General features: G+C 36.1%; 2 protein-coding genes across 2 annotated transcripts; one reads left to right on the top strand and one right to left on the bottom strand.

Annotated features, from left to right (window-relative positions):
• Positions 1 to 645: 645 nt before the first annotated feature.
• On the bottom strand, positions 646 to 11234 carry LOC127972729 (inter-alpha-trypsin inhibitor heavy chain H2). Its single transcript, XM_052576477.1, has 20 exons — positions 11041 to 11234; positions 10873 to 10914; positions 9744 to 9782; positions 9173 to 9345; positions 8994 to 9098; positions 7759 to 7921; positions 7414 to 7650; positions 6960 to 7076; positions 5810 to 5978; positions 5566 to 5691; positions 5295 to 5476; positions 4638 to 4823; positions 4420 to 4559; positions 3739 to 3917; positions 3214 to 3342; positions 2726 to 2839; positions 2440 to 2638; positions 1674 to 1846; positions 1454 to 1565; positions 646 to 1074 (listed from the first exon to the last, which is right to left on the bottom strand). Exons 1-20 carry the CDS (start codon positions 11128 to 11130, stop codon positions 927 to 929), a joined length of 2823 nt encoding a protein of 940 aa, XP_052432437.1. The 5' UTR covers positions 11131 to 11234; the 3' UTR covers positions 646 to 926.
• Positions 11235 to 13590: 2356 nt separating this feature from the next.
• On the top strand, positions 13591 to 26294 carry LOC127972726 (inter-alpha-trypsin inhibitor heavy chain H5). Its single transcript, XM_052576462.1, has 14 exons — positions 13591 to 13861; positions 13948 to 13992; positions 15118 to 15281; positions 15625 to 15735; positions 17864 to 18123; positions 18402 to 18577; positions 19044 to 19160; positions 19415 to 19586; positions 20410 to 20722; positions 21331 to 21959; positions 22109 to 22159; positions 23357 to 23473; positions 23835 to 24212; positions 25691 to 26294. The coding sequence occupies exons 1-14, from the start codon at positions 13724 to 13726 to the stop codon at positions 25996 to 25998; spliced, it is 2979 nt and encodes a 992-aa protein (XP_052432422.1). The 5' UTR covers positions 13591 to 13723; the 3' UTR covers positions 25999 to 26294.
• The last annotated feature ends 75 nt before the right edge of the window (positions 26295 to 26369 follow it).

Below are 26369 nucleotides of genomic sequence, written 5' to 3'. Positions count from 1 at the left end.
ATCCGTTTTGTGTGTGTGTGTGTGTGTGTGAAACACAAAAGGAGGATTTTCTCAATCTAATCTCTCATTCTGCCTCAGGTAAGCATGTTTTGATCCTGAAAGGTCAATATAAACACACAGAGGCCATCCTGGAAGACATAAATGAGCACAATTTCTCAGCCACACTCACCTTAGCCTCGTTAAGTTCACTCTTAATATTATCACTGCACAGTATTAAAATGCTGGTTCTAATTCATTGCACCTTATGCTGTTAGAATACGACTGTGTGGCTTTTAGTCCATTTCTGTTAGCTATCAACTCATCTATATGATGGTGTAGTCCCTTTTTATAGAAATTAATGCTTTTATGCAGCAAAGATGCAGTGAGTTGATCAGAAGTTAGTAAATTCATAAACAAAAAAACTGCCGTTTCTATTCAAAGAATCCTTAACAAAATGTTTCATGTTTTCTGCTAAATTATTGAGCGGACTGAGGGCGACTCATCTCCAGGACTGAGGGCGACTCATCTAAAGCATGTTCTTCATCTTGGTTTAGGGTGGGATGAAAGGAAAGACTTGCCTATGAGGACTTCTCCAATTTGTCTCAAATTGAGTGCATAATAAAGACTCTTAAATTACCTAATTTACATACTGGAACAAAATGACACTTGTTTTTCTTTTCTTTTTTATTGTCCTTTTGTCCATTTGTTTCACTGCAAACGCGCAAGTCAGAAATTCTTATAATACATTAATTCATTCAATTGCCTTATTTAATTATGAAATAATTCAGTTCAATTGGTTGATGTACAGCACTTTTTTTCTGTGTTTTGTATATATTTTCTTGTTGCATTAAACAGATCTCTCCGCTTCGAAAATGGCTTGTATAAAATAAGAGATCTCTACCCATCAGACTGGGAAGTCTCCTAAGCTAGCTGCCACACTCATGCTCTCAGATGGAGGTCAGGAAGCTGTCCAGCTGAGGCAGGATATAACTGGTGTAACTGCCATCAATGAAGCCTTTCCCGCTGTTATGGATAAACCAGCAGTAGACATCGGAACCTCGTTTCCTGTCTCGCCTGTAGTCCTTCTGCCAGCCCCTGATCGATATACAGATATTGCAAGAGTTATATGATATAATATATATATATATATATATATGTTATATGTTATATTATATTAAATATGATATGTGCAAGGTAGGTCCTTAATGTCAATAGAACATATGTTGGATTGGGTGGATCTAAAAAGGACGGAATGACATTTAGGACTATCAGGGAAAGTGTAATTATTTAAAATCGTAAAACGGATAACAGGCAGCCAACTAGAGAGGACATTCAACGTTGTCTTTAATTATCAAACATCTTCTAAATCAGTCAAATCTTGTTTCTATAGTGTTTTGCACAGTTTCTGAGTAGGGGTATGCCATATGTAACCTGATATAAAAACACTGCAAGATGAAATCTGGTGTGATAGTACCTGGTGACAGCTAGTTTGTTGCCTTTCACCTCCATCGTGGCCTCTTTCTTCTTTGGATCTGCTCCCTCGTGCACGCCGTACACCTTTACTTCTGGTTCCTCTGCAAACTGACCTGTTATGAGACGCACACCACTTTAAAAAAAACAAACAAAACCCACACTTGGTGTAATGAATAATGTTTTAAAGTGGTTTTTGTGCTTTTATTTATAAAGTGACTTACCAATGAGACCATGAACCTGTGTGGAGTATTTGTTGGTGTTGGACATGTAAATGCCCAGGAAGTCCACTTGTATAGGATGCTTCTTCCACACCCGATGCAAAAACACCATCACTGAAATCTTCTCATCAACTGTCACCGTAACATGTTCCTCTTTCACTATGGAGACCCTCATCCTGATAAATAAGAGTTTTGGATATATTAACAAATGCATTATTGTGTGTGTGTGTGTGTGTGTGTGTGTGTGTCTCTCTCTCTCTCTCTCTATATATATATATATATATATATATATACATATATAAATGATTGGATATATATATATATATATATACATATAGCTTCCATAATAAACATCCCTGGTATTATTCTGCATGTTGGCATAAAGTAAAAAAAAATAAATTACAATAATATAAACGTTTTTATAATCATTAATAAAAAAAATAACAACTGGGAAAATAAAATCAAATATATATCAAAGTAAAATATCCAAAATAATAGCCAATAATATTATATGATACAATTAAATGAAATATTTATTTAATTTTGTATTTAATTTGGGAAATATATCATATAATGAAAGTTGAATGTGTTATAAATATTCTTGTCCCTTTAAAAAAAAAGATGTCCAGAATAACCTTCACTTAACAAAACTAGTTTTGTTCCTAAAATCTGCAGTTCACGTTTATTATAGAGTAATTAAATGTACTAGGGCACAGTCACTGCTTCCCATATTTGTAGTGTTTGCTAAAGAGCATTTGTTTTTTTATACCTGTTCAGCACCAGCTCAGCTGTGGCTCTCCAAGAGAAGGAATGATTGTTCCTGCCCTCCATCAGGTCGATTCTGTTGGTTCCTACTATAGCCTGCACACCGTGTGTTTTAGAGTATATGGAAATGGTGCCGAAATATGTGTCTATTTTGTTGTTCTTCATCTTCTTAGACCCAACCAACTGACCGTTGATTGTGACTCCTGGACAGAAAAAACAAAAACAGACATAAGGAATACGAAATAAATAAAGGACCTCAGTTTATCAGGTGATGGAAGACTTTGAGTTACCTGTTCCAGGATCTGAAATCAGGTTGAGGATGTGTCCGGGTTTAGAGTCAACGTTGAAGCAGATGTCCATCTTACTTTTAGGTAAGTGAATGATGAAGTGGGGGTCATTGTCCACTACATTAAAATCAAAAGGATGTGAGAGATAAAATAAAGCGTAAAACTGTATTCTGGAAGCGTTATTAGTTATTAGTTTAAAAAACAGATTATAAAAATCTAAACCCAAATCCAAGAATTTTAAAACTGACCAGTGCAAGAAAAAAAAAAAAAAGAAAAAAAAAAACTTTTCGCCTGTTGTCTTGTTTAAGAACCAAGAAACCAAATCTCATGGCTTTCACACTGATTCTGAATTTGAAAGTGATTTCAGATCTCTTTGTGGCTCACATCAGTTGTTAAACTAACTGTGAAACCCATCCCCCTCGAAAAGAAATGTTATTTTGAGTGTTCCATATGAACTGCTTTCAGACTATTATTTGATTGTGCTGCATTACCAAAGTTTAGAACGGCTTCTTCAACCTTTCCAGATACTTCTTCAGTTGGAGCTTTTGTAGCTTGAATCCAGGGAGGTTTTGAATAGACTAACTGATGCACCGTCTGTCGTCCAGATAAGGGAGCAGTTGCTAAAAACACAACAAAGAAAATCATTAAAACCCCTATAATAATAATGATAAATAGATAGCTATAACAAAAATCACTTTCCATATTTTGTTTAAAGAGATAGTTCACCTAAAAATGAAAATTCTGCCAGCATTTACACACCAAAACAGTTTATGGTATGTTATGGTATGGTTGACTTCTATAGTATGGAAAAAACTACTATGGAAGTCAATGGCTACCGTCAGCTCTTTGGTCTTCAGAATATCTTCTTTTGTGTTCAAAAGAAGAAAGAAACTCATAAATGATTTGGAAAAAGTGGAGGCTGGGTACATTTTCATTTCTGGGTGAACTGTCTCTTTAATGAGGCCTTTGCGATGCTGATATATTAGATTTCAAGAGAAACTGTTTGGATTTGGCACCTGAGCAGCAGCCATGTTTGGAGTCTCTGGGTGAGTCTGCGATCAGTCGCTCTGCCCTGCCCTGGTCTTGACCCTCCACCAGCATGGCGGTGAAAGGGGTCACAAACTGATGCTCCACAGCCAGGGCCATGATCTTCTGGGTGATCCCACGCTTCTTCATCGCAGTAGAAGCTAGAGAGCTGTAAGAGAGGAAATCCACAGAGCCAAAGTGGTTGAGTACGATTAATGGAAAAATCATCCGTTTGTGAACTAAATCTGCAAAATCTTGTATGGAACACGTAAATGTGGATATGAACAGGGAAGGGCTAATAATAAAATTATATAATATTAATATAATGGCAAATAATGTCCATGCATTTAACAGCTGCTATAGCAGTTTCAGATCAATACAGATTCATATTCAGTTTCTTCATTGACTTAGAAATTGCTTCGGAGCGAAAAAGTACAATTTCAATGTCAAATTTTGGTCCAGTTTCCAGTTTTCTATGTCAAATTTTGGTCCATTTTCCAGTTTTGAATGGTTTTGATTCTGGTGGGGAAGGACATTTTAAATGCATCTTCATCCAAAATGAATCTTCTAAATGTTTATTTGATCGGTTATTATGGATTTTGCATGCAGGTGGCCTCAAAAGTCTAGTGAAACTGCTCTTGAAGTGAATACAGGGTTGGTTTTTCGCTCACCGTTCGGCCAATAGCTGATTGACAGTAATGTACGCCCACATCTGCCGAGCAAAGCCAATGAAGGAATGCTGATGCGTGCTGAGCACAGAGTCCAACCCGAGAATATCCGCTTCTGTCTGAATGCTCAGGTCCATGTTTGCCTAGAGAAGCAAAACAATTAGGCATGAAAAGTGAATTTAGAAAATCTGAATGGAGACAAAGGTGACACTGGGGCTCACAGCGGAAGCGGTGGTGAGGCTTTGCAGCGTTGTGTAGTCTGACTGTTGGAGTTTTCCAGCCACTATCAGCTCAGAACCTTGGAAGAACTTGTCAAAACGATTCTGAGTCACGTTATTCACAGCGTTCTCGGAAAAATGAATGCTGATGGTTCTCAGGAGAGGAGACGAGACCTGACTGTAGAACGTCTGGAGAGAGAAGAAAAGAAAGATCGCAAATAGAGTCTTTAAAAAGTTTTGTGGAGGTTTGTTTCATTCCCATCCAGTAAATCTCAGATGTTTCTCATTTGATTCTGAAAAAGTAGCAATAGACTCAAATGACACAATTGTTGACATATTGTGAGCAATAAAATCGGTCTGTATGTAAGTAAGGAGGTTTTTGTAACACTGTATAAATTTATCTTCACACACACACACACACACATATATATATATATATAAAATACTGTATGAAATTTCTTAATAACAGACAATTATAATGATGGTTAAGGATGAGCAGGAATTTCAGGAAAAGAGTTATTAGCAAATCTGAAACATCAAAAAAGATAGAAATAAAAAACAGGTGATCATCTAAAAAGTCTCGACACTTGTCATGGTTTGGAAAAAAAAAAACAAGATTAACATGGAAGAGATAAGATTCATTGTGACTGTGTATTAAACCTTTAACTGTTCTGCGGCATCATGGTTAGCATGAATCCTCTGGGCGATGCCTCTGTTCTCCATGGCAATTCGCTCCAGGAAGTCGAAGTCTACGTCAAAACCAATACCAAGAGAGTATAGAGAAAACTCCTCCCTCATCACGCGTTTCACGTTTTTCTGAATAGTGCTCAGCTTTATTTCTCCTAAATGAGACACGAAAAGAGAAAGAGGACTAGAGGAAACTTCAGGACATGATGGTGGGTATACAGCAATGGTCTGTGTCAAATCTTACCCACTGTTGGGTCTCCATCAGACACCAGAATGATCATAGACACAGAACGAGGGTTGATCAATCCCTGATTGGAAGCTCTCATCAGCATCTGCACTGCTCTCAGTAAAGCCTCGTTGATGTTGGTGCCTGGGGTTACATACAGGGTCAGTGACAAACAATAGTGTCCCTTTTCAAAAAAAAAATAAAGTCAACTTAGTGACTCAAAAAATGTCATGCAAGAAATTCAAGGTAAAATGTCTCTCACCTCCGTTGGGCTTGATGCTCTCGACGTAATTTTTAGCTTCGTTCACTTGGATGGAGGAAGCTTGGACCAGATCTTCATTCCAGCAACGGACATTGTGATTGAAATCTATGATGCTGAAGTAGTCATCCATCGACAGATCATCCAGAATAGCCTTCATTGCCTCCACTGTCTACAAAACAAAAAATAACCAAAAAAGCTGTTAGTTAGCTCGTTAAAGCGAATATTCACTGATAATAGCATTCACTGGTCAAAATATTGGTGTAGCGTGTTATCATGATAATAAAGTAATACAATTTTGAAACTAATTGGAATAATGTTAAGCTAATAGGCTAAGCTGTTAGCTTGCTAACGAAATGCTATCTAAAAGCACAAAGAAAGGGAAATGTTAAATCAGCCAGTTAAGCTGTGTGACATGCAATTTAAAATATGTGACCCTGGATCACAAAACCAGTCTTAAGTGTCAATTTCGAGATTTGGACATTACCCGAAAGCTGAAAAAATAAAACTTTCCATTGATGTATGGTTTCTTAGGATCAGACAATATTTGGCTGAGATACAAGGATTTGAAAATCTGGAATCTGAGGTTGCAAAAAAATAAAAACACTGAGAAAATCAACTTTGAAATTGTCCAAATGAAGTTCTTAGCAATGGATAATACTAATCAAAAATTACGTTTTGATATATTTACTGTAGGAAATTAACTAAATATCTTCATGGAACATGATCTTTACTTAATATCCTAATTAAATTTGGCATAAAAGAAAAAATGATAATTTTGACCCATACAGTGTTTTTTGTTTTGTTTTTTGGCTATTGCTAAAAATATACCCTAGCGACTTAAGACTGGTTTTGTGCTTCAAATGCACATATATTAAGGTTTTCTTGATTAAGACAGCACATTAATTTAGCAATTTTTATCATTTCTAATCTGCAACTCAAAAAAGTTATTAACAAAAGGAATCAAAATCCTTGATTAACAGATTATAATAAGACCTGATGGAGTCTAATTTGATTTCATGACCAATTTAAATGATTAGTGCCCTATAATTTACTTGACTACATGCTGGCAACAATTCAACTGAAAATGCCATGTGCTGACAGGATGTATCTCCTGATAGCTGCAGGATATTTTGACTAAACACATCCATACCTGTTTCATTTTCAGCCCCCACATGCTTCCACTCACATCGATGACAAAAACAATGTTTTTGGACAGAGGAGATAGATCAGATGGAGCAAAGAACTGAACAAAATGACCGTCAGACACCTGAGAGATAGAAAATACAGTGCATCAGCAATCACAGGTGATGAGTTAAAGCATTCTATGTAATGTTGCACATACTAATTTTTTTTACAAAGCAAGCAATAGAGTGTATTGTGCAGAGTGTGCATTAGGTATGTGCTCATGTTTGGTTACCAGGAACGTTCTACAGTACTGTCAAGAATGGTTATTGAATAAAATTAATTAATTCAATTAATTTGGTATGTATGATCTGGTATATATGATACTTAAATAACACAACCGCAGAGACTGGTGGACTCGCACCTGATTTTGATTTATTGTACGTCAACCATTAGCTATAAAAGTGCCTGTATATCCACACCTGAAGTTCTCCAGCATTGCTCTCTCTCTCCACATCATACTTCACAGTAAACACGCCATCCACTGAGCTTTCAGTGCAGTTGTCACACTTGCGCTGCTGCTGCACCGTTGGTTTGAACACAATGTGGGCTTTGTTTTTCGTGTGGCTGATTTTGGTCAACTCTGACAATTGCTTTCCCAGTGTGTTAGAGGCTGTGACAAAACTGATACCTTTGGCCTCAAATATATACACATCAACCTGAAGAGATACAACCATCCAAAAAATACATTAACATCATACTAGAGGTCACATCATAGGGTTTGTGACACAACTTCTGTATATTTGTGTACTGTGTGTGGACCTGACCTGCAGCAGTGGAACCAAGCGTCCAGGTTGTAAGTGTAGTGTGTGCTCGTAGACACCCAGTTTCCTCTGCATCATTTCCTGATAGTGCAGCTCAAACTCCACTTTGCTGCCTGGAGGAACATGCACCTCCGTCCTAAAGGTCTCCATTGCTTGAGAGTTAGTCCTGAGATTCAAAGGAGTCTTTGATTAAAAAAAAAGCTAAAAAAAGAACAGCATTTCAAACAGATAAATCTTCTGTAACAATGTAAGTCTTTAAGCTTACTTTCTAGTATACATATATATAGGTTGGGGGTTCGATTCCCCGGGAACACATGATATGTAAAAAATGATAGCCTGAATGCACTGTAAGTCGCTTTGGATAAAAGCGTCTGCTAAATGCATAAATTTAATTTTATATATATATATATATATATATCAAGTGACACTGAAGACTGGAGTAATGATGCTGAAAATTCAGCTTTGCATCACAGGAATAAATTATACTTTAAAGTATATTAAAATAGAAACATGTTATTTAAATTGCAAAAATATTTCACAATTTTACAGTTTTTATTATATTCCTGATCAAATAAATGCAGCCATGATAAGCAGTAGACACTTTTTTCCCCAGAAAATATATTTGATAAAAAAAGGGTAATATATGAATCCAGCAGCTATAAATAAACTGTATATTTGCATGCATATCTAAGTATTTAATTCTAGATTTAAACACACTATGTAATAACAGTACTTGACATACAAATGCATATCTACAAATATATGGTTTTACATTTAAATATACAGTATGTATTCATACAGAATATATACAGTAAACATAAATCAAAATATAGAGTTGAAATAAAGTTACAGATCATGCTATGCCATAAATCACTTCAAACTGAATTTTGCTAATTCCCCTGTACTTATTTTGCATGCAAAAAATTGCTTAGAAATAATGAAAAATTACCAATTATGCAACATTAAATAAACACTTTATATTTATTTATATACATTTTTTAAAATAAAAATAATAATAATATTAATTTATACATCATCCCACATATATAAAAGTAAATTAAAATATATATTGTTAAATAATTTCAATATAGACTGTTTATAAATAAATAAATATATATATATATTTATAGAAATAGAAATATAAAACCAAAACAATAAATCCTGGACTTATATTTGTACATTTAAATATATATAGGACATTGCAGTTTAAGTTGATGGCTGGATGTTCTGTACAGTACCTGACGATGCCGGCTGCTTTCCCCCGAGCTCTTGCTTGAGCGTAAAGGTTCCGTGCCACTGTCTTCTCCTTCACTGAGCCGACGAATGTGATCCCATTGACATTCCTGAAACGCAGCCACTGGTCATACAGCAAGCTGATGTGTGTTGTGTGTGTATTTGTGATTGTTAAGGCTCTCACATGGTGAAGTTGTTAATGAAGGCCCGTTTGGGGATCTGCACGTTGAAGCCGATGCTCTGGGCGCTGGGGCCTGAGTTGACCACGGAGCTCTTGACTGTGGTGTGAGCGAACCGCGACGTGATTCTGCTCTCCATCTTATAGCTCTTTACTGTGATGTCATTGCCCTGAATTGCCTGAATGCAGACACAAACAAAACATAATACATAAATCAAACTATTAACATTAGAAACATTAACTAGATTAACTAACATTAACCATATGTTTACCTTAGTACTACCAGACATAAGGGTTGTCCTGAGAAAATGTCCATTTCTAGTTTTAAATGCTATATTTAGTGAAACTTCTTGGCTTGTGTGAAAGTAGTCTATCAAAACTACCAATTTGGTGTGTTTTTTTTTTTTTTTTTGACAGGACAATAGATATAGAAATTTGGGAACCAAATCTAAGCAGGGGGGAAATGTCTCTAGTAGAAGCTGAACAGTAGCAGGGGGACGTCAATAACCGGAGTGTCTTTAAACAAGCCAATCGATTATTAGATAAGATTCAAATGGAACAAAAAGAGCACGAATACCTCCAAATCCTCTTCTTCTTCACTGGACAAAACATTTCTCTACACACACAAAAAGAGGGGGAAAATTATAATTTAAATAATATAAAAAAATATATATATACTAAATCAAATTCAAAATATGATATGTTCACAGAACTGAAAAGTTAACAGATATGTTTACAGTTCAAAAAAAAAAAAGAAAGAAAGAAAGAAAAAAAAAATACGTCTGAAATATACATTTCCAAGAACTTTAATAGTAAAAAAAAATCTAATTAAAAGGAATATTAATTGTCTGCATCAGGAAGTCAAATTAAATTGCATACGTTATGAGCCATTTAAGTGTACATTTATTTTCTATAATGCTTGCAATTGTTGTAAATTTGTATATAATTTATATAATAATAAAAAAAAAAAAATAATAAATATATATATATATATATATATATGTATATATATATATATATATATATATGTATATATATATATATGTATATATATATATATATATATATATATATATATATATATATATATATATATATATGTATATATATATATATATATATATATATATGTATATATATATATATATGTATATATATATATATGTATATATATATATATATATATATGTATATATATATATATATATATTACAAAACAAATTATATAATTTTAAAACAAAATGTAAATATATAAAATGTATTCATTTATATGCATTTAGCAGACACTTTTATCCAAAGCAACTTACAGTGCATCCAGGCTATATTTATTTATTTATTATCCATGTGTGTTTCCTGAGACTTGAACCCATGACCTCTAGCGCTGTTAACGCAATGCTCTACCACTGAGCCACAGGAACACAGACTTAAACATTAAACTGAGTAAGTAACATCTGACACAGCCGCATGGACTGCTGGACTTACACTTGACTCTTTGATCAATGGTAATCAATGAAGGCCTCAGTGACACTATCATCACATTAAAACATTTCAAAACTGCTTCAACATCTTGGGAAATAAAAAATAAACTACATCAATTATTTTTATTCTTATAAAAAGTATTTTGCTGTATAATTTCAGTACATTTCTGTTCAAAATCTTTCTCCTGCCACGTTTAATTTCATTTCAAGTTGAATATGAATGCTTACCCTGTATCTCCCAGAATGGTGGTACTGATCCAAAGGACCTGACTAACAAAATAACACACACACAAACACAATACAGATTTCAGTTTACAGATCATTCAGTGTACCGACATCAACATGCATGCACATAAATTTGCCTCTTTTTGTCTCACTTTTCTATTTCAATCTTACTGTTTCACTTTCCCACTCGCCATCGATGATAAACTCGAAAGCCCAGCTCTGCACAAAGAGCAGGACACACAGAAGAACTGGAGTCTTCATGGAACAAGAGTAAAGTCCTATCAAGAAAGCACAAAATGGCCAGCAGCCCACACACAAGCGCACACTGACTGAGGCTAAATGATCAGCCTCTGCCGTCTCCGAGACCTCTGAGCCTCGTCAATATTTGTTGTGCCCCACATAACCAAAAAAACAGACAGGAACCTTTGAAACCTGACCAGCAGATGAACAAACACAAGTCCTGGAAAGGACTGGGACGTTTCACACTCTTTGTTTCACATGTTGTCAGAACATTATTTTTAATTTTGGACAATGGCATTATTTTCATTATCAATTATGCATATTTTCTCTTCCAGATTGTATTATACTGCGCAAAAAAAAGTTGTAGTATATGTGTTAATAAAAGAAAAACCATTGTGTATGAGTATGAATATGTACATATTAAAATCTATCGAATCAAATCTAAATAAATGAGTAGTCTTAGGTTTCATTTTCTTACTTTGTTTTTTTTTTTATTTTATGATGATAGATATTTTAGTGAGAGTGACTGCATAAATGCATAATACAAAACATTTATCATAGCCATAGTCAGTGCAGTGGTTAGTTTGTTATTATTACTCAGAATATTTCCCAATCATCAGAAACTGAGGACATATCTGTGTTGTTCGGAGAACAAGTATATTCTCTTTTATTCTGAGATTTCTATCATTTTAAATAAGGCTGTATCTTATCTTAGGTTCCTATACACTGCACAAACAACACCTGTAAAAAAAATAATAATAATGTAGAAAATTCCTTAATTTTAATATAGTACATTATGTCCTATTTTTACAGGTTTTTTCTTTTCTTTTACAATGCATTTCTACACTACATTTATGCATTTGTATGGCCATGTGACATAAAGTTACCCCATTTAGAATTTAAACACCTTATAAATGAAAATTATAAATAAGAAGAATTTATTTCAAAGAAAGACAAGGTTTTTTTTTTAATGATAAACCACAATATACTGTTCAAAATAAAGACAACAGTGTTTTATTATTCATATTCCCTGATTATTTACAATCTACTGGAAGTATGGGATATGTATTAATATTGTGGATATTGGCCACTGTTTGGACCAGGGAGCAAAAAAATATGAAAAACTAACAAGCATTTTCATGGGGGTCAGTTCTAGAAAACAAGAAATGAATGTCATCAAGTCTGTGTGGTAAACCAGGAATGTTTTAAGAGCCTCTCTAAATGTCAAAAATTAGGAAAGACCCGACATACTGTAAAAAACTTCAGAAGAGAGCTGATGTTATTTTGTGACATATCAGACATAGCTGCTAAAACTCATTAATGTTTAGTAATGGTAATGGTAAAATGCTTTATTGAAATACAAAATTTGCTTCTATTTTTATATTATGTCATATGTCTTGATGACCGTTCAATATGGGCGATCCCCAATCTTTTCTCCTTCTTCATTAGCCACCTATATTCGATATGCCCTAATCATTTTAATTGTATCCAATATATTTGGAGAGTTGATAGCTTAATATGTTTGTTAATCAATGGTCTTGGTAAATGTTATCTAGAAACCCCTCAATATAGTCAAAATAAGGCTGAGATCACTGAATGTCATTGAGACAGCATAGTTTTTCAGTCTCTATATATATTACTACTTTTTGAGCATGCTGCGCAAGAAATTCACTCCTACTTTCACTTAACGTAAATAAAGTAATCGGTGAATTGTGTTTAAAAAACACAGCTGACAGAACACACAGGTTCACCAGAGCTAACGTCAGTTAAATAACCTCAGATGTGCTGAAATCCAGTCTGACAGGATCCTACATCTCCCTTCACGACCAATGAATCCAGTCAATCCTGTAGATGGCAGCAAAGACAGCAAATAAATCACGGTATGGGACCAGGTTGTTGTGGAGCAACCACTACTAACAGGTCTAAAATGCAATGGATTAATCCATATGTAATAATATCATCATTTTGCATTCTTAAAAATAAAGTTTGTATATATATATATATATATATATATATATACATACACACATATATATATATATATATACATACATACAATTTATCCCAGAGATGGAATTAAATAACCATTTTGGGGTTCCACGCAGAACCTTTCATGGAAAGCAAATTTAAACCAAATTTAAAAACGTTTCTATTATCGTGATCTGCAAGTATGAAATAACCATTAATTCAAATGCGCAGGCTATAATATTTTGAGTTAGGCTACTAAAACCTACTCAACCCTAAATCTTCAAAACAACGTGAACTCTTTACAGCGTTTGTTTGTTTGTTTGTTTTTTCGAATTTAGCATGACAATAATTTACACCATTTCCTATTGATTATGGAAATTATCCAATAAAGACATGCCAGTTCTTCTAAACTAAGCTCAAGCACCCAACTATGACATTTGCGCAAAGTAGGCTACTTCGTCAGAAGAAGCGCCAATCTCCTGTTTAGCGTTTAGACACTACCACAAACACTGGAGCTCCCTCCAAAACACTTGACTGGTGTCTTCGGATGGGTGGGACGCAATAACCGCCCTTTTCACACAGGACCACTGAAGTAGCCCACCCTCGACCTACTGCAGAGAGCAGAGCAGCCAGTGCGGGACAGGCGATGTCACATCTTAAGATGCTGCTCACAGTCCTTGTCTTGTATTTGTGTGCGGTTTTTCAGTGCCAAAGTGAGGATACCGAATTGTCAGAGGATGTGGACTTTGATGAATACGCGTTCGCTGACATAGATCCAAATGCTGTAGGATTTTTCTTGCCTTTCGCATATGAAAATGTCATCCTGAATAGTCATATCTAGGATCTCACGAGTCTTGTGTTTGTCTTCAGGCTCCTCGCAGAATCGCGCGGCAGGTGAAAACGCTTCTAACTAAGGTAAAGGCGCGCGACACCTGCACTTTCTCAGTTTTGGTGACTGTAAAATAATCATTACTATTTGTTTTAAATATTGGGGAAGTATCCATTGATTTTAACGAAGCAAAAAAAAAAAAAAAAAAATTGCCCTAAGTGTCTTAACTTAAGATATTATATTCCCATATTTGTCTTCCTCTATAAACCAAAGTAGGTTATAAATCTGCACCATTTTTCATGATTGTTTTAATGTTTAAATGTTGTCACATTTGTTTCTACAACACCTTATACAATTCATATTGTTTCAAAGCAGCTTTACAGAAATAAACAGGAAAACAAAAGAATCAACAAATCAAACGACAGTGAAGTGACATACAGTCAAGTATGGTGACCCATACTCAGAATTCGTGCTCTGCATTTAACCCATCTAAAGTGCACACACACACAGCAGTGAACACACACACATGAACACACACCCGGAGCAGTGGGCATCATTTATGCTGTGGTGCCCGGGGAGCAGTTGGGGGTTCGGTGCCTTGCTCAAGGCCACCTCAGTCGTGGTATTGCCGGCCCGAGACTCGAACCCACAACCTTAGGATTAGGAGTTCAGACTTAACTTGCAAAATGTGTTTTTTTTTACTCTCTGACCACTAGGCCATGACTTCCCTCTGGTTTTTTTTCTGTTTTTTTTTTTTTTTTTTGTGAAATGAAATATTAAACAAACTGCAAATTCTTCTGTAAGCTCTGAAAAAGACAATAGTTTTATCATTCAGCTCAAGTCAGTTCACTGTTGGTTCAGTACAGTTCAATTCAGCTATAAGCAGCTATACTGCAGAAGACAATATCATTATTCAGAGTCAGTTTAAGGTTGAAAAGGCTTAGTTGTTCAGTTAAAGGTTAGATTTAGAAAACTTACCCCATATAGTGTGAAAACAAGCTCCATTGTTTTCTGGATCAAAGTTTACTGCAGTTTAACTGTATCAACAATATTTGATATTTACGCAGAAATTAAATGGCGCATTTATGTAAGGACTTGACACAAGTCCTCCCAGACCTTTAGGCAAACCAAATGGCTACATCACACATGTTTTCAGAACTACTATTCAAAAATATTAATGTAATATTAATTATGGTCATAACTTGCTCCAGGAAATTAAACCTCACATTCAAGAGCTGTCGGTCCAGACCACCATCATTTCCCGCTATGCCTTCACTGCGGTGTCGTGTAGCATGCTCAACAGACACTCGGCTGCTACTCAGGGGGTCTTTCAATTCCACATCCCCACCGCTGCATACATCTCTAACTTTACCATGTAAGTCTGAAATTATTTTTATTTTATTTTTGAGGAATAGAAATGCCTCCTGCGGGTCAAGAAAGTATAATGGTTTGTTATAAATAAAAATCTCAATTTCCTGAGAATGACCCAGGATATCTACGAGGTTTATAATATGCTACATTTTGCACTTGCGATTGGCTTGTTATAAGTTGGTCAGTGAATCCAATACCGTGTTTATATCTTGAGAGAGGTTATTGAAGGCCCTGAGAGAGTTTAGACTGTCATTATCCACGATACATATTTATATACCACTTCTGGCAACATTTTGCTGTTACCATTGCAATAAACAAAATTTCATGCTTTTGGTATTGTGGCAAAGGATTGTGGGCGGACGAGTATTTCCCAGCCAGGTGAAGGCCAAAGAAAAGAAGATGAAGAAGGGAGGTGGAGAAAACAGTGGCAAGAAGAACAAGAACACACCAGAGCAGAGGTGAAGATTGCGAGTTACCCTCAAATGTTTGTGCCATTAAATTGCATGTGTCATTATTTAGTAGCTAGTTATAATCATTTCCGCAGTTTAACTAACTTTAAATAACCTGCACAGCAAGATTGTCTCCAAACTGTGGTTCTGATATGACATCAGTTGTACTAAAAAGAGAAAAGTGACGGTAGAAAAAGACCATATACTTATGCTCACTATCAACCCTTGTGGCAAGCCTGAGAATTCAACGTGTACTTTCATTGCATTATTAACTGTTCAATATATACAAAAAGCGATGCAATTTTTTGAGCCTTTTGTTTTTCAAATGATTACATGTGCATTTAATTTGCTTGTACAGTATTGTTCAAAATAATAGCAGTACAATGTGACTAACCAGAATAATCAAGGTTTTTCGTATATTTTTTATTGCTACGTGGCAAACAAGTTACCAGTAGGTTCAGTAGATTCTCAGAAAACAAATGAGACCCAGCATTCATTATATGCACGCTCTTAAGGCTGTGCAATTGGGCAATTAGTTGAATTAGTTGAAAGGGGTGTGTTCAAAAAAATAGCAGTGTGGCATTCAATCACTGAGGTCATCAATTTCGTGAAGAAACCGGTGTGAATCAGGTGGCCCCTATTTAAGGATGAAGCCAACACTTGTTGAACATGCATTTGAAAGCTGAGGAAAATGGGTCGTTCAAGACATTGTTCAGAAGAACAGCGTATTTTGATTAAAAAGTTGATTAGAGAGGGGAAAACCTATAAAGAGGTGCAAAAAATGATAGGCTGTTCAGCTAAAATGATCTCCAATGCCTTAAAATGGAGAGCAAAACCAGAGAGACGTGGAAGAAAACGGAAGACAACCATCAAAATGGATAGAAGAATAACCAGAATGGCAAAGGCTCAGCCAATGATCACCTCCAGGATGATCAAAGACAGTCTGGAGTTACCTGTAAGTACTGTGACAGTTAGAAGACGTCTGTGTGAAGCTAATCTATTTTCAAGAATCCCCGCAAAGTCCCTCTGTTAAAAAAAAGGCATGTGCAGAAGAGGTTACAATTTGCCAAAGAACACATCAACTGGCCTAAAGAGAAATGGAGGAACATTTTGTGGACTGATGAGAGTAAAATTGTTCTTTTTGGGTCCAAGGGCCACAGGCAGTTTGTGAGACTACCCCCAAACTCTGAATTCAAGCCACAGTACACAGTGAAGACAGTGAAGCATGGAGGTGCAAGCATCATGATATGGGCATGTTTCTCCTACTATGGTGTTGGGCCTATTTATCGCATACCAGGGATCATGGATCAGTTTGCATATGTTAAAATACTTGAAGAGGTCATGTTGCCCTATGCTGAAGAGGACATGCCCTTGAAATGGTTGTTTCAACAAGACAATGACCCAAAACACACTAGTAAACGGGCAAAGTCTTGGTTCCAAACCAACAAAATTAATGTTATGGAGTGGCCAGCCCAATCTCCAGACCTTAATCCAATTGAGAACTTGTGGGGTGATATCAAAAATTCTGTTTCTGAAGCAAAACCAAGAAATGTGAATTAATTGTGGAATGTTGTTAAAGAATCATGGAGTGGAATAACAGCTGAGAGGTGCCACAAGTTGGTTGACTCCATGCCACACAGATGTCAAGCAGTTTTAAAAAACTGTGGTCATACAACTAAATGAGTGATTCACAGGATTGCTAAATCCCAGAAAAAAAAAATGTTTGTACAAAATAGTTTTGAGTTTGTACAGTCAAAGGTAGACACTGCTATTTTTTTGAACACACCCCTTTCAACTAATTGCCCAATTGCACAGCCTTAAGAGCGTGCATATCATGAATGCTGGGTCTTGTTTGTTTTCTGACAATCTACTGAACCTACTGGTAACTTGTTTGCCACGTAGCAATAAAAAATATACTAAAAACCTTGATTATTCTGGTTAGTCACATTGTACTGCTATTATTTTGAACAAAACTGTAAGTGAGCAAACGAGAAGTATGAAAGACACTGAGAAATCTGAGATAGATTTTCTCCCAAAGATCACATTTATTGAAATGTGGTTTGGCAAATCTTGTTACAAATTCTTTTGGCAAGAAGTTCAGATTTCCAAAGCAATGTTTTCTCTTCTCCTTTGTCAGTGAGGGTGAGATGGAGGTGTTTCGAATGGAGGTCACTATTCCTGGACGCAACCGTGCTGTCTTCCTCCTGACCTATGAAGAGCTGCTGCAGAGACGATTGGGCCATTACGAGCATGTGACCAGTGTTCGGCCAATGCAATTGGTCAGCAGACTCAGCGTGGGCGTTACTGTAGTGGAGCACTCTCGCATCACTTACCTTGAAGTCTTACCCCTACGAAATGGCAAAACTCCATCTTCCAAAGGCAATGTGAAAGCAGATGGTAACCAGCTGTATCCAGTTTGATTCTTGAGTGTGTATTTAGATTTGCTCTCTCTGGTATGGTTTCAAATATTTGAAAATATTGCAACATTTAGCCTCAAAAGCTGCAAGATAGATGAATCCAGTTTCAGTTACATTTCTTCCACTTTTTCTAGTTTTAAAGACCAAGTAATTAAAAACAGCAACAACATGAAAATACCTTTTCTGACAGGTTAGTTCAAGTTGTTAATCATGAAATGGTGCATGATCGCATTTTGTTTACATCTTGTCCCGCTCAAGGTAAAGCAGGACCACCAGTTTCCACAGTAGTCAGACAAAACGACACCTTCTGCAAGATCACCTTCACTCCAAACATTGCCCAGCAGGCCAAGATTGCAACCAACGGCATGCTGGGGGAATTTGTGGTGCATTATGATGTAGAGAGAGAAACTGGCACTGGCATTGGCGATATTCAGGTACACATACACATAATATATTTTATTGTATATTATTAACATTTATTGACATATAAATATACATTTACATTTCTATACATTATTTTTTGGACATTGTGACAGATAAAAAAAAATATATATATATATATATATATATATATATATATATATATATATATATATATATAATGAAATTAAGTAATAATTTTAAAGCAGTAAATAATATAAAAATGTATAGAAAATATATATCATATATTGATAATTATACATTATTGTGTTATTAATTGTCTTTATGAAATGTTAGTTATTTCACTTTGTTCCCTTTTCGTTTCATTTTGTTATGCTTTTTCAATTTTTTTAAGTCACTGAAACTTCAAAATCTTCCAGCACACTGAGCTCATTGCTTTCTTGTGCACATGCACATGCACACACACACAGCACAGTTTACAACAATTCAATTGCTGTAAAAGTATCTGCTTTCTTTCAGGTGCTAGATGGACATTTTGTACACTATTTTGCCCCCAAAGACCTGCCTGTCGTGCCGAAGAATGTTGTATTTGTGATCGATACCAGTGCTTCCATGGTTGGAACCAAAATCAGACAGGTAAATACTCTGTCATCGATGCAGATTGAAGCAATCAGTTCTCCACACTCAAATAAATAACACTGAAAATAAAATACAGCATTTCTGTCTCCGGAGTTACAGTGTGTTGCTCTGTGAAGGAGTGAATGATATTGTGATCCAGTTTTTTTTTCAGCTGGTTCTTGTGATCTCATAGCTGGACACACAGATACACACCCATCTCACAGCAAATAACAGTGTTCAATAGTTTTCTTTTTTTTATATCTCTCATGCAGACCAAAGAAGCTCTGTTCACGATCATGCGCGAGCTGCGGCCCAATGATCACTTCAATTTTGTCACTTTTTCCAATCGTATCCGTGTATGGCAGCCGGGCAAACTTGTGCCTGTTACACCCAACAATATACGTGACGCCAAGAAATTCATCTACATGATCTCACCCACTGGAGGTATAAAACCTTACACACTCCCAAACACAATCTGTTACACATTTGAAACATCTCATTTAATCAAATGTAAATAATTTAAAGCAACAGTTCAAAAGATATAACCTAACGGTATTGTTTTTAACTGAATTTAATATTAAATCAAATAAATTACGATATACGAAATACTGGCAACTAACTGAAATAAATGCCTTTGAATTTGAAGTACTAAAATTGCTAAAACTAAACCTGTAATGAAAAGAAATTAAATGTAAAAAATGTAAAAAAAAAAATATATATATATATATATATATATATATATATATATATATATATATATATATATATATATAAATGACAAAAGAAAATTAAATTGAAAACAACAAAAAACAAATACTATTATAGTATATAATACAAAATTATATATCTATATATTTTATATACATATAAATAGATAGATAGTATCTAAAATATGTATGTTAAATATATAATATAGTATTTTTTTCCCCATGGAGTTGTTCAATGAAGCCACACATAAAGCTCCTAAAGTAAAACATTTTCATCATAAAATAAATTTATTAAAGTCATTGTACAGAATGTATGAACTGCATTTTTTACATATTCATGAATAAATTAATAGGACAAAAAGAAATAGAGTCGACTGCAAAAGTCTAGTTTTATGATATTTAATTGTTTGTTTGTTTGTTTTTGTCGTTTTCTGGAGCTTGATAAACGTTGTTACTATGAACTGTTGGTAGACTGATTTGGAATGACATGGGGGTAATTAAATAGTGACAGTTTAAATTTGTGTTGAACTCATTTCCTCTTTCATTTAAAATCTTCTCAGGCACTGACATCAATGGTGGCATTCAGGCAGGCTCGGCTTTACTCAGTGACTATCTCTCCAGCAAAGAAGAGTCCCATCACAACAGCGTGTCACTCATAATCTTCTTGACCGATGGGCGGCCCACCGTTGGTGCGGTTCAGAGCCCGGTCATCATTGGCAACACCAAAACAGCAGTGCAGGAAAAGTTCTGCCTCTTCACTATCGGGATGGGTGATGACGTGGACTACAGGCTTTTGGAGAGGATGTCCCTGGAGAACTGTGGAACCATGAGGAGAATCCCAGAGGATGCAGATGCCAGCGTTATGCTCAAAGGGTGAGGAACATGTGCTCACCATTAACGACATACGTTTGTGAGTCTATGAACTGATTAAAGGGTAAGTTCAGTTCAGTATGTTTTCTCAAGTAATTGACCATTGGCATGTGGAAATGAAATGAAATTTTGCTGCTAATCTGAAAAAAGCTTAGGGCAATTTGATATTAGGTAAACACAAGACTGACAACAAACCAAACAAAAAACCAAGAAGTAGGCTATTTTGAATTGGACTTGTAAAAACCATCCTAAAAACCCTCTAGCAACACCCTAGCAGAAAACCCTAAAAATCATATAGCAAGGCACTAGAATATCAACTGCAAAGCAACACCCTGGCAAATATTAATAATACGAGGCAAGTAAGTTAGTATATGTGGCATTATGGGACAAAAAAACCTTTAAAGTCAAGGTTAAAGGTCAAAAGTGACATGAGACACCATTGAAAGACTGAAATCTTTACACAAGGCTTAACATTTGGGCCCCACTCTAAAAGTTCAACAAATTTAACGTAAAGAATACATGACTTATTAACCCACAATCTCAGCGCAAAACTGTTGCATTGTGGCCTTATTATTCCTTTTCTCCTCTCTTACCCTTTTATCTCTCAATAGCTTCTACGATGAAATTGGCACTCCATTGTTATCCGACATCCGGGTGGAGTACTCTGAAGATGCTGTGGAATACATCACACAGAACCTTTTTACAAACTACTTCAACGGCTCTGAGCTCATTGTAGCTGGAAAACTGACCAACCATAGCCCAGACTCGTTGCATGTTCAGGTAACCGCCAGCAATAGCGAGCGTAGCATCGTGCTGGAGAAAGATGTGTCCATACACGAGCGAGAGCAGGAAACCGAAAGGCGGTTGGCGGAAGCGGAGGTGGGTGCCAATGTGAACGGTTACGTGGAACGACTGTGGGGTTACCTGAGTGTTAAGGACGGGCTAAAAGGACGACTCAGAAGCCAGATGAGCGCAGAATGGGAAAACTACACGCAACATGCAACAAATCTTTCATTAACATATAATTTCCTCACGCCACTCACCCAAATGATAGTGGAGAAACCACAAGTGTTGGCCAATGGATCTTTAGCACAGACACAGAAAGAAGCAGAGGCCACCGAGGCTCCGCCCCCTGCTGAGTCATCCAATCAGCTATCGAAAGACGACAACAGTCAAACACCCCAGAGCCTGCACAGAAATCAACCTCCCAAGTCAATTTCTGCAGTCTCAAAGGCAACAAGTGTGTTTATTTAAACTGGACAGAAAGTTAAACATTTGTTTTCGAACAGATTCAGAATCATTATGATTGTCATAACACAATCGGTCTTGAAAACATTAAGGTGACTCAAACAATCCATGACGATTTCACTGTTCTCCATTTATCTCCAGGTGGCGGCAGCAAATTTACCAAAAAGCCAGTCACCTTATCCAAAACATCAGGTATTTGTCCATTTTTCTATGTCTGCTTTGAATTTCAGTGTGAATGTTAGTGAGTGTAGTTGAAAGTCCAATTCATCGGAGTAGAGTTAATTGCTAATTAGAGTTGTGTATGGGCTCTAATTCACATGCCTGTGTTTGGGAACTGATGGGAAAAGGGCAGGATTTTAACAAACCACCAAGTATTAATCTTCAGAGCATAACTCATTCCTCACTCTTTGTGCCATGGACATGAATTAGGCCTCAAATTGTGCATCTTTATAAATTTCATGTTTATTTTTCAAAATATTTTTAAGGCGTGATTGCTACACACATAAGACACACACAAAAAAAAACAATACAAGCAGTGACCCAAAACAAACAAAAAAAGAAAATATAGTAATATTGATAAATAAAAGTAAAAGAAAAAAGTGAAAAATAAAAATAAAAGGTGCCACGAATGTTAACAAAACGCAAAACTAACAGGTTGCATAACACACACAATATTGCCAAAATATCAATACAAGCAGTGACCCAAAACCCGAAAATATAGTGATATTGATAAATAATAGTAAAAGATAAAAAGCGGAAAAAAAAAGAAAAACCCGTCAATAATGCTAACAAAACAAACAAAACAACATGAAACAAAATGAACAAATAAAACAAGACAAGGAGGTAGGCTTTTTAACAGTATGCAACAGCGCTAGCAACCTCATAAAAAAAAAAACACCACAAACACTGCATAGCAACACCCTGGCAACCATTAATATTATGGGACAAGTATAGAGTGGAATTTTGTCATATGCACAAAACATCAGAATACATTAATGCATTCGGTATATGTGCACAAGCAAGATGTGCATGGAAAAGTAGTCTTTTTTTCAACTTTTGAATGGAGGAAATCTAGTAGATGCATCTATTGCCTCCATTTGAGCTGAATCCGAGAGCTTTGAAAAGCCACTTTTCTGTTGGCATGATTTGTAATCTCAAATAAAATGTTGCACAAGGACAACAACACATTACACTTGCTAAATGTGAAAATTCACAGGGGACTTTGGGTTGCACATAACCAACAAGCTTGCATAATTTGATTTACTTCCATGCAAAAAAATAAATAAATAAATAAATATATAATATATTCACACAGTGTTCTACACATTATCCATACTGAAGTAAAAACGGATTAAATGATATCTTCTGTCATCTTCCGATCTGTCTTAGCTGATGGTGACCCTCATTTTGTGGTGGAGGATCCCCAGAGTAAACTGACTGTATGTTTCAACATTAATGGGGAGCCAGGACACATTCTCCGACTTGTGACTGATCATAAACACTCAGGTAAACTGAAATACACTTTTTAGTTAGTATTTACACAGTATTTTACAAGTATTAACTTTTTGCTTTGCTATTGATTGAGCTTTGTATTAGTGATGATTCTTGGCCAGTTTAAAGGGACAGTTCACCCAAAAATGAAAATATGTGTCATCATTTATGCACCTTTAAGTTGTTCCAAATCTGTTTCTTTTTTCTGCTGAAGAATGTCGGTAAGTAATTGTTGATGGTAGCCATTAATATTTTTTTTTTTAGTCAATGGCTAGTGTGAACTGTTTGGGCACCAGCAATCTTCAAAATGTCTTTGTATTCAGAGCTATTTGGAAAAACTTGATGGTGACTATATGTATGTTTTTGTCACCATTAGGCGTGACTGTGAACGGTGCACTGATCGGAGCTCCAGCCCCAGCCGGCAGTCATAAAGAACAGAGGACGTATTTCAAGACCATAACTATAGTAGCCGATAAACCACACCGCTCTTATATTGAGGTGACCCCACAAAAGGTCATACTGGACGACCGGGACCGGATGATCTTACCATCCAGCTCTAGCATTTCCATCGAGACCGCAAACCTGGGTTTGGTCATTGTAGCTAACACAAACCTGACAGTGACCATCCTAGGAACTATCCAGTTCGTCATCTTATTCCACAAATACAAAAATCCAGCGCCCTATCAACGGGATCACCTGGGGTTTTACATCGCTAACAGCAAAGGATTGAGCAAGGATACACATGGGTTGCTAGGTAAGCAGTACGCATACGTACACAATTGTTTAAAATCTACTTGGAATGTTATGGGAACTTGAGAAAACAAGCAGAGGTGATCTACATGCGGGGAGTTTAATTAAAGGTGGTTTTGGAATAGGGGAGTTTTTTTAGGTTACAGAAAAGATAAGAGAACATTATCACCAGAGACCTTGTGAGAGAAACTCATCTCAACAGCAGGACAGAATTCTTCAAAGTTTTCAATCTCTCTTAAAATAAATCCCCTTTCACACTGCGGTTTGGAAAATACATTGGTAATATGTCCCGGCAATTGTTCCCGGGTTGCTAGATTTTGCCCCTTTCACTCTGTCAGCGATTACCCGGAATATGTGCGTGCGTTCACACACAACCCGTAAAGGTCCCGCAACGACACGTGACATCAGAATGTGACGTGTAATGTACGAGTCGAAAACGCTAGGCACGTTATACTTTCATCACAACATCAACACCCTTTACAGCATTAGTTCTGGCTTTTGTTCACACAGCGCTCATTCCGGGACTGAACCCGTCAATGTTACTAGAGCCCCAACACGGGATCAATCCCGGAATCAATACCGGGGCGTGTTTGCGTTCACAGAGAAAGGCGACCCGGCAATGTTCCGGCAATTTTCCGGGTCCGAGGTGTAGTGTGAAAGAGGGCTTAAGTGACTGCTGTGAAATTGAGACCATTTTACCAAACATTTAAATTAATTAAGACTCGAACCTGCAACCTTTGGGGTACAAGTCCAACTCTCTAAACATTAGGCTACAGCTGCCCCCAAGTATACTGACATAATTGGTGAACTTTCAGTGACTTGAGTCTGGTAGAGGGGGAGAGGGACACTCATAAATAAGAGAGGAGTGAAGTTTGGGCAAGGTGGTGTCCTTTGCTCTTTCTTTGAGATCTATTCTCCAGATTAGTGAGTTGTATTGTTTTATTGCAGGGTGTTTAGTTCTGTGTCCTGTCTTAGCAGGAAAACCATCCTTACACTGATAGGTTGAGATTCCTTTACAGAATCATGGAGAATGTAGTTTTTTCACCAGGAATTCCACTGTAAAAAAAAAAAAGGAAAAAAAAAAAAGAAAGCAAAAAACACAAACAACAGAAGCATATATCACTGATTAACAACATTGTAGCTCACAGCAGGTCTGTGGTTCATTAGTTCCCCCAGGGAGAAAATTTATTTTGAAACCTGACTTGTTGCTAAGCTAACATTGCAATGCTATTTCCATAAAAACACTGTACACCTAATTTTAAGTAAAAAAAGGTTCAACTTTTTTATTGAAACTTTACAGTACTGGATGAAGTTTATTTATAGGCCACATTTCCTCATTATGGCCTTGTTTTTTCCACAAACATGCACATGAAACATAAAAAAAGCTACTTAAGTAGGCATTACACTAGGCTTTGGAACAGATCTAGAAAAGCAAACACAATTTCTACATATTACATGAGGGATATATTTTTGTACTTACAGGCCAGTTCCTGTATGAAGACATTGGGCTGACACAGCTTCCTGGAAATTTCAGCATGGCCGGAAAAAACAGCACACAGGAAACACTAGGGGAAAATATCAGTCTACCCAGCTGCCCTGCCCTGAAGGTGAAGGACCGTACTGTCACCGTCATAAAGAAGAGCAGGCGAATCTACTCTGGAAAGCAGACAGTAGACTGCTGGTTTGCCAGAAACAATGCGGCTAAACTGATTGATGGACAATACAGTGATTATGTTGTGTCACATCTGTTTGACACAGGAGACTGGGCTAATGGAGCCAACACACACTAAGACAAACACACACACACACACACACATTCAAAATATAATTCTACTGGACTGATGGTCATGACCCAGATATATTCACACAAACACTTTGAAAACCATCACAAAGACCCATAAGCAGAACTTTAAGTACATGATTTATATCTGAACATAGTACTTTACTGTTTTTTTTTTTTCCATAGTCATCTACAAATATATATTTTTGTTAATATAATTGTTTTTTAATATAATTGTTGACTGTTTTTGGAACTCATTTTTGTATTAATAAATTTTGACAATAGGCTGTCTTTTTTTTTTTTTTTTAAGAACACAACAGTAAGGGTAAAGGAGTTTTTGTAATAATGCAAAACTACCATGAACTCTCAGATTAAACAATG

The sequence above is a fragment of the Carassius gibelio genome, chromosome A4 (assembly GCF_023724105.1).
Source record: "Carassius gibelio isolate Cgi1373 ecotype wild population from Czech Republic chromosome A4, carGib1.2-hapl.c, whole genome shotgun sequence".
Lineage (NCBI taxonomy): Eukaryota > Metazoa > Chordata > Actinopteri > Cypriniformes > Cyprinidae > Carassius > Carassius gibelio.
The sequence above is the reverse complement of the archived record's forward strand: the minus strand, read 5'-3'. Positions and strand labels throughout refer to the sequence as shown.